Source organism: Chiloscyllium plagiosum, chromosome 5 (genome assembly GCF_004010195.1).
Source record: "Chiloscyllium plagiosum isolate BGI_BamShark_2017 chromosome 5, ASM401019v2, whole genome shotgun sequence".
NCBI classification, from domain to species: domain Eukaryota; kingdom Metazoa; phylum Chordata; class Chondrichthyes; order Orectolobiformes; family Hemiscylliidae; genus Chiloscyllium; species Chiloscyllium plagiosum.
The window spans coordinates 67,665,384-67,675,005 of NC_057714.1; the positions used below are offsets into that span (position 1 = coordinate 67,665,384).

General features: G+C 40.3%; 1 protein-coding gene across 2 annotated transcripts in view; it reads right to left on the bottom strand.

Moving 5' to 3' along the window:
* LOC122549959 (CKLF-like MARVEL transmembrane domain-containing protein 8) overlaps nt 1-9,622 on the bottom strand; it is a 112,689-nt gene that overhangs the window by 44,351 nt on the left and 58,716 nt on the right. The window contains exon 4 of one of the 2 annotated variants that reach the window (XM_043690243.1): nt 6,062-6,610. The exons of the other annotated variant lie outside the window; for it this stretch is intronic. Coding sequence (XP_043546178.1) covers nt 6,524-6,610 — 87 coding nt within the window. The 3' untranslated portion in view covers nt 6,062-6,523. Of the gene's footprint in view, nt 1-6,061; nt 6,611-9,622 lie in introns of those variants that run through there. 2 annotated transcript variants of the gene reach the window in all.

A 9,622-nucleotide genomic window follows, 5' to 3' on the forward strand; every position in this document is an offset into this window, starting at 1 on the left:
TGATTTAGAATCCAACTTGATATTTCTGTCCCAATTATGAAATAAAAGTTTAAGTTTTATTATTTCTCATTGAGTGTCATATTAATTTGTCGGTAGTTGGTCCCTTGAAAATGGGAACACAGACAGACTGAGTGAGGGCTGTCAACGACATGAACTTGAATCCTATCTGAACGATTGTGAGATCACCCAATCTGTTGTCTCACTTTTTAGATTAGAATCAATTTAAACATAGGTCATAGACAGAGAACACAGGGGGCTAACACTTTCAACATATTGTCTAGCTATCACCATTGTTAACAGCTAATCCGAGAATGCAACTTTAAAAAAAGGGTTTTGTGATTTACACATGAAAGAAGTGAAACTATCACTGTATTCTAACAGATGAAAGGCTTAACAGACAATCAATTCTTCAATGTATAATTTCAGTTACATCACACTGCAAATTTTTGCTATAAATTCTGTGTTACGATAGAGCCCTCCACAAACAGCTAATGAAGGAGCGTCACTCCGAAAGCTAGTGTGCTTCCAATTAAACCTGTTGGACTATAACCTGGTGTTGTGTGATTTTTAACTTTGTACACCCCAGTCCAACACCGGCATCTCCAAATCATCACAATGAGGATAGCAATGCCCAATACAGGGTCAGCTTCACTCAGCGCTCTAGTTTTTAATGAAGAATGATTGATTCCAGGCTTATTCACTCAAATCCTTGATTAATCCAAGTTGCCATTTCCAGTTATATTACATTATATTTCACAACATCCAAGGAGTGTTTCGGCCAATCTGTTTGTATTTTCATGACGTTAGACAAGGGAGGCTTGTGGCTAGGTCATTAGGAGGACACAGTGTTCTGGTAGCACAGGATCTTTAAACTTCCCAAAACCACTAAAACGTGAAAACGAAAATTTATTATCCTGTGCTACATGTAATGTTATCGGCTGAACAAAGTGGTCATGCATTTTATTGAACACTTAGGAGTAGTGGTGCTGTTATCCTTTTGGCGGGGTAGAGGAAGGCAAGAGATATCAATAGACATTAGCTGAAAAAAACCCCAAAAACATCACTGGCATAGATCCAGGAGCACTTAAACTGTTCTATTCAGGTGGCAAACTGACAATGTCTGAAATGTTTTAACGTATTCAAAGCAATGCATTTGAACATCACCAGCTAATTAAAACGATTGTATTGTCTCTGTCACCTATCATTTGGCTGTCTACAGCAGTCAAAATGTCCTTTTTGGCAAGGAAGCTTTAGAGGCAGTATGCAAATATAAAAATTGTTAAGGTATGTTGTCAAATTTGTTTTATATTAATAAAGAAGTACTGAGTAAGTGCACTGCAACAGTGAATTTAGTAACTGAAATTGAACTAAAAGGAAGAACATTATTATAACTAAGGAATAAAAGTACCATTTTTGCTAAGGGTAGAAATACAAAGCAATGAACAATGATTACCAAGATTCACTGAAGGCAGCTCCACAAATTAGTTCTGTAGATACTGAATGACATGGTTAATCCAAGAAAGATAATTTATGATCCTACGCTCATGTCCAAGCAACAATCCTAACACGACAAATAAATGGTAGTTCTCCCAAGTATAGACAGTGTAACTTAACTGTTGTACAAGTGTAAAACAAAACCCAACTAACAGGTAATAATGTGATATAATTAAAGTACTCTTACACATGATTTAATTTGATTTGTATTGTCATTTTACTCTTCAATACCACCACTTAATCTAAAGATATTGTTTTATCATAAATTTTACAACATTAAAATGCTATTAATAATGTACCTCAATGACCATCTCTGTTTCAAAACATGAAGCTTCAAAAACACTTCACTCATTCATATATACTGTACTGTGGTCATGTGTTAACAAATTTGGTATAGCGAAGAAAGAATTTGTATTTACTGTATTTTATCTCAATTGTCAGGACTTTCCAATACACTTCACAACTAATAAGTTACTTCAAATGTAGTAATGTTGTTACATTGTGATAATCAGTATGGTTCCTGAACGGCCCACTGACAAGAATCATATAAATAAGCAACTAATTATTTTAAGAACAGAATGTTTTCAAGGCACCAGGAGAATCTCGCATAACCATTGAACTCATTAGAATAGCCAGATGGGGGTCACAGTTGAACATCTGGGATATTTGTGCCAAAATTAGAAGAGCTGTCCCACAGACTAACAGCCTGATGCAATCAAACTCATGGAGCATACCTTTTAGAAGACAGTTTTCCAAACACGACCATTACGATCCCCAAAGTATATTGTGTCTCAGTGACAGGACAGGCTAATAGAAGTGGCAGCACAGGTTATAGAGTCAGGAAGAAATTACCCTAGGAATGCTCAACATTGACTCCACACCCCCATGAAATCTCAGGTCAAACATGGGCAAGTAAACTTCCCACTCATCATCATTTAACATCAACCCACACCCACCTTCTCCATCCCCCCACTTCAGCTGATGAATTAGTTCTCATTGATGTTGACCACCACTTGGAGGATACACAGATTGGCAAGAGCACAGAAACATACTCTCAGTGGGGGAATTTCAATAACCATCACCAAGAAGAAATTACCAGTATCATTAATGTCCAGCTGGCCAAGCGTCACGGAAATAACTGTTAGACTGGGACTGCAGTATGTAGTAAATGAACCAACAAAACAGAAATATCTACTGGACTTCATCCTAACCAATCTACCACACATGCATCAATCCATTTCATTATTGGTAAGCATGACCATTGCAGAGTCTTTGGAAACAAAATCCCTTTCTCATACTGAGGATTCCCTTCAGTGTGTTGTGCTTCAAGGACAATGCTAATTGGAAACGTGATAGAAATGTAAAAAGGGCATAAATGAAGGGGTACAGAGCAGAAATTGTGTCCACTGTCCAAAGTCAACAAAACACAAATAGGATATGGTGGTAGAAGTTGGGAGCTGGAGGAAGAATAGAAGGGAAAGAAAGAAGAAAGGACAGGAGTCATGCCGAGTGTGAAGCTCAATACTGATTCTGAGAGGTGTAAAGGTGCTTAAGTGGAAAATTAGGTGTCATTCCTCCAGCTTACATCGAGCTACATTGGAACCCTGTCGCAAATCCAAGGTGTAAAATGTTAGCATGGGAGCGAAATGGTTTATTGAAATGCCAAATAACTGAAGGGTCGGTATCATATCTGCAGATAAAGAAGGAGGCTCCACAAAGTGGTCACCCAAGCTGTGTTTAGTCTTGCTAATGTAAAATGCACTGAGACCAGTGCACACACTAGACTAGATTAAAATAAGCACAAGTAATTTAAAAGGCATTTAGATGGATATATGAATAGGAAGGGTTTTGAGGGATATGGACTGGGTGCTGGCAGGTGAGACTAGATTGGGTTGGGATATCTGGTTGGCATGGACGGATTGGACCGAAGTGTCTGTTTCCATGCTGTCCATCTCTATGACTCTAACTCTAAACTGCTACTTCACCTGGAAAGTGTATTTGTAATTTTAGATGGTGAGATGACTGAGCAAGTGTTACATCTTCTATGATTACATAAGAAGGTGCCATAATGTTTGGGTGGCTTGTTAAGAATGATGAAACGGTGGACCAGGATGTCACAGAGGGAATGGTTCCTGTGGAAATGCTGACAGTGGAAGGGATGGGCAGATATGTTTGGTGTTGGTAACCTGCTGGAGGTGGCAGACCTTGAGGAGACTAGTGGGTGAAATACGAAGGCAAGGGGAACCCTACTGTTTTGGCAAGAAGAGGAAGGGGTAAGGGCAGGAGTACAGGAAATTGGGTCAGACCTGGTAGAGGGCCTGTCGACCACAATGGGGGGAATTCTCAGTTGAGGAAAAGGAGCAGGAAACAGCAATGATAACATCATTGAGGTGTCGGAATTGTGGGAGTTTGAGTACAACCGGAACAAGAAGTGTTCCACATACCCCACAAAGCAACAGGTTTAGCTGAGACTCATGCTGGTACCCATAGCAGTACCTTTTGACTTGGAAAACGTGAGACATGTTAAAGGAAACGTTGATCAAAATGAAAACAAGCTCAGCCAGATGAAGGACGTGGTGGGGGTCAGGGATTGTTCAAACCTCTTTAAAGGAAGCAGAGAACCTTCAGACCATCGTGGGATGAACAGATTAAGAGAGTGCACATCCCCGGAGGAGAAAAGGCAGCCTCTTCACTGTTGTCCAGCTGAACGAGACTGCACTTGCCTGGTTCCATTCATTGCCAAAGAATCATCTGCAGTACTTTTCTCTTCCTGCTTTTCTTCTGTTTCACCATCAAGCAACCTAATCAGAAACTATTGGTCTCAACCAATAAGTCATCAGGTGGCTGGTTGATATTCAGTGGAAGCCATTATCTTCTGTCCCCATCACAAACACTGATGCTTAACCACGGATTCGCTTTCGATATGAACTATATCTCATTAAATTAAAATGGTGAAACATTCAAATTTGAAACATTTATTTAATCTCCACACAGAGGAAAACAGGACATACAGTAAACTTGACAGCAGCACAGGCAATTAATTTAAAATGCCTGGAAGGAATCTGTTAATCTTGAATACTCAAAATTCAAAGAAAGCAATGTATCATGTACATTGATTGTTATTTCACAGTTGTCAACATCAGGAAAATGTTGAGTCAAATTTCTGATAATGAAGTAATGGGGAAAAGATTCCCTGATTGGTATATGAACAAGGACAGACACATAAACAAATATAGAATTACTGACCAATTATAGTATAATATTACTGACCGATAATATTATACTATTATAATAATAGTATAATATTATTAGACTATTATAGTCCGATAATAGTCTAATTATCGGACTATTCGACCGATAATAGTCTAAACACACTATTAGACAACTGCCATTTGCAGTACCACTATTATTGCCAGTGATTTCAATTGATAATTACCACTGCAGTGTGTAGTAAAGCACGGACAGCATATTTCCTGCTACAGAAATGTGCATTGTTACTTTATTTATTAATGGAACTGATCAGGATTAAAACACATGGTCAATCCTCAGTAAGTGAAATCAGCTAGTCATAGAGAGTGGGGTTATTTATGTTACAATTGCATCTTTCATTGTAAATAAGCAATGCAAAACAGTGTCCCAGAGACCACAGGTTCCCCAGGTATAATCCTGAGCTTGCTGAAGAATTACCATTAAGGACAGGATCTGGCTTGGCTGCTTTGAATTCCATAGTTGTGTTACCTGCTAACATTCAGTCTATGTTCACATGATGAAGAGACAAGGTACAGAATGGCGGCTGATAAACCATGAACCTATAACAACAGGCCTAGTATCTTTAATAGAGGGCAAGAGAAAAAGGGGAGGGCGAGTGAAATGTTGGTACGGACACCGTTTATGACAACTTCAATCTATACTTTAGACAGATGGAAACGTTTCAGATCACTTTGCTAAAGCAGCATTACAATCAGGTCAGGTTTCATTCAGATGTTAAATGCAAGGCAATGATATGTGACAAAGCTTCCCTGTTATTAGGTTAGCAACTCAATAGAATAAAACAAATCAATTCCATTCTTAACAGCGTTAAAATTCAAAGTAAAATCTTCATTATTTAAAGCATTTAAAAATACATGAATCATTTCCCTGGTCAAATGGTGAAAAATTTGGTTTCTGCCATAAGGTCCCCGTTTTGTCCCCATTGAGATTTCTTATCTCATTGGTACAGCAGTAGAGTGACATTACAATTTTTATTGTCATTTCTTGGTAAGCAAAAGGAAAGATCAGCCAAGATTCTCCCCCAAATGTCATTTGGAGACATGCATGTTGAATCATAGAATCCCTACAGTGTAGAAACAGGCCCTTCAGCCCAACAAGTCCACACTCTCTCCAAAGAGTAACCCACCCAGACTTATTCCCAAATGTTTACCCCTGACTAATGCACCTAACTTACTTATCCCTGAACACTCTATACAATTTAGCATGGCCAATTCACCTAACCTGCATATCTTTGAACTATGGGAGGAAACTCGCACAGACATGGGGAAGAATATGCAAACCCTACACAGGCAGTCATCAGAAGCTGGAATCGAACCCGGGTCCCTGGCACTGTGAGGCAGCAGTGCTAGCCACTGAGCCACTGTGCCACCCTACGTGTATGGACCCTTGAATGTGAACAAGGGTGATGCACACCTAGAATGTTCCTCATAGTGAATGGACCAGTTGGATGAGACATCAGTGGTATTCCACCTCTGTAGACTTTTACCTTGGGAGATTAAATCAATGCCACAGAAGAACAGGAGGTGGTGAAGAAATAAGACTCAAATACCTATAACCACAATCTGGTACAAACTCGTTGGTAATGTTATTTTAAACAGGAAAATGTTAAACAACGCTAGAGTTATAATGAACACTGAGCCAAGTTAGTAGTCACAATAGTACAACACAATATATATTAATTATTGGGGCTATTCACAATTCCTTTGTTCACACCAAATTTTCTCTAGTTACCAACAGGCACTTTTAGAATACTAGCCCATTATGGTCCTTGATCTCTTGACTTCCAAGTCTGAAAGCTCAAATATGCATTGCCACAGTAACAGAGCGTGACTATGAAAGCAAAAATCTGTAAAAGAGAAAACAAAACTTTAATTCACTTCATCTTGATTTTAGCATGCACTGATTTTAGCATACATTTTGGAATTTGTGGGAATTCTGAGGCAGGTAACTCACCTCATGACTCCCCAAAGCCTTTCACCATCTAAGAAGGCACAAGTAAGGACTGAGATGGAATATTCTCCACTTGTCTGGATGAATGAAGCTCTGACATCATTCACATAGCTTAACACCATCCAAGACAAACGTAGCCTGCTTGAAAGGCATCCTACATAAAACATTCACTCTCTCTACTACCGATTCACAATGGCTGTGCTGTATACCATCTGCAAGATGCAGTATAGCAACTTGACTAGGTTCCTTTGACAGAACTTTCTAAACCTTCAACCTCTGCCACCTAGAAGGACAAGGGCAAAAGATGCACCGCTGAAAGATCCTTTCCAAGATGCGCACCATTCTGACTTGGAACTATACTGCCATTTCTTCAATGTTGCTGGGTCAAAATCCTGAAACTCTTCCACTTCCTAACAAAATTGAATGTGTCCATACCAACTGTGATTGTTCAAGTAGCTCACTAACACTTTCTCAAGGGAAATTAGAGATGGGCAACAAATGCTAGCCTTGTTAGCAACACTTACATCCTACCACCCCCCCCCAAAAAAAATCCATAAAACAAAACGTTTGACAAGTGGGGGATATAAGGCATCACAACAAATGAATGAAAATGCTAAAATTTGGCAAGTTTGACTCAATAATTAATACTAAATGTTTAAATGCATATACCCAGCACAATGTCCAACCTCAGTTTGGAAAAGCAAAAATTTACTTTGTGCTGAAGAATTTATGTTCCCAGCTGATGGTAACATTGAAAAGTCAGATTCCAGAGTGAAACCTAGCTTAACGGACCACAACTTTTCTTTTGCAGTTTGCAATTCAGTCACCTGGCTACCAATGTACTATCTTTATAACAAAGGTCATGAATGTAAAAGTAGGAAAATATTTTTTGGAAAAAGATTTAATGTTGTATTGTAGCACTGTCCTCACACCTCTTCTCTTCAATTTAAAATTTCTTACTAAAACCTGATGAGATCACAAATGTTTCCGTTTGGTAACCTTGTGCATATTCACCATGTGGTCCTCTCCATTACTGTCTCACACAATATACAGGCATAGGCTAATCATTGGCTTTTTTTGCCTCTTTAAAACAAAAAGTTTTTTCCAGTTTCTGTACTTGGACTGCTGAAACAGTTTAAGACTTCTATCTCTCAGATGGCCTGAGGACTGCTAAAACTAAACTGCCCTTCTGCTGGTATGGATCCTCCTCTCCTGAACTGAATCTACATCTAGCCTCTAGCTTCTCTTACAGTAGGCCATAAAAGCTCAACTTAGTAAATGCTTCAGCAATTATTTTACTAGGTAGCCTGTCCATTCATTGAACAGAAGTCACGTGATTTGTTGGAAATACTGTTTTTAGCAGTGGGCAAAATCAAAGTTTCTGATCCCTGCCCCAAAAATAAAGTCACCTTCACAGAAAACCAAGTGCCCATTTTCCTCAACTTTACATTACTCTATCCTCTACAAATTCCAACTAAACAACATAAACTAAATTTTAGTCACAAACTTTATTCCTCAACCCTATTGAATTTCAGTTCCAACATTCTCATTTATGGTCTTTATTTCATGAACCAGTCAAGTTGTAGCATGAAGGAAGGTTGGGTAAGGGACTGTATTCTCCCAATTGTTCTTTTCTCACTAATGTTCTTCATCGTTCTCTTGAAGGCACGGGCTTATGCAAAGATATCATTCTGTGAATACCAATCACTTCTTTACAATAATAGAATGTTCTAGCTTATTGTAGATGTGACCATTCCTCACCAATTAATTCAGACCATGAATTGCGCAGATTATTCAACCTGAGGGTATACAGACAAATCAGAAGCTCTCTTTACCAGACATCTGCATATCTACAATTTCTAACTCAACTCAATGACTGAGTACCAACATTAGAAATCATAGAATCATAGGATCCCTACAGTGTAAAAACAGGCCATTTGGCCCAACACGTCCACATCGACCTTCCGATGAGCAATCCACCCAGAACCATTCCCTTAAACTATTATTCTCCATTACCCCGGACTAATCTGCAGGAAATGCAGTCAGATCCTGCTCCTCACAGAACGAGTTAGGGAACTGGAACTGGTGTTGGATGAACTGAGGATTATTCGAGAGGCTGAGAGGGTGATAGATAGAAGCTACAGGGACATAGCTACGCCAGAGAACAGAGGTAGCTGGGTAACAGTTAGTGGGAAGGGGAGGAAGCAGGCAGTGCAGGGATCCCCTGTGGTCGTTCCCCTAAACAATAATTATACCATTTTGGATACTGGTGGGGGGGACGGCCTAGCAGGGGTAAGCTGCAGTGACCGGGTCTGTGGCGCGAGGTCTGGCTCTGAGACTCAGAAGGGAAAGGGGGAGAGGAGGAGAGCGCTAGTTATAGGAGACTCTCTAGTTAGAGGGACGGACAGGCGATTCTGTGGACATGGGAGAGACTCTCGGATGGTTTGTTGCCTCCCAGGTGCCAGGGTCCGAGACTTCTCGGACCGTGTCTTCAGAATCCTTAAGGGGGAGGGTGTGCAGCCAGAAGGACGGACAGGCGGTTCTGTGGACATGGGCGAGACTCTCGGATGGTTTGTTGCCTCCCGGGTGCCAGGACCATGTCTTCAGAATCCTTAAGGGGGAGGGTGTGCAGCCAGAAGTCGTGGTGCACGTTGGCACCAACGACATAGATAGGAAGAGGGGTGGAGAGGTCATTCAAGAGCTCAGGGATATAGCCTGGAAGCTAAAAGCTACGACAGACAGAGTCGTCATCTCTGGGTTGTTGCCGGTGCCACGTGACAGTGAGGCAAGAAATAGGGAGAGAGGGCAGTTGAACACGTGGCTGCAAGGATGGTGTAGGAGGGAGGGCTTCAGGTATTTGGACAATTGGACTGCATTCTGGGGAAGGTGGGACTTATACAAGCAGGAC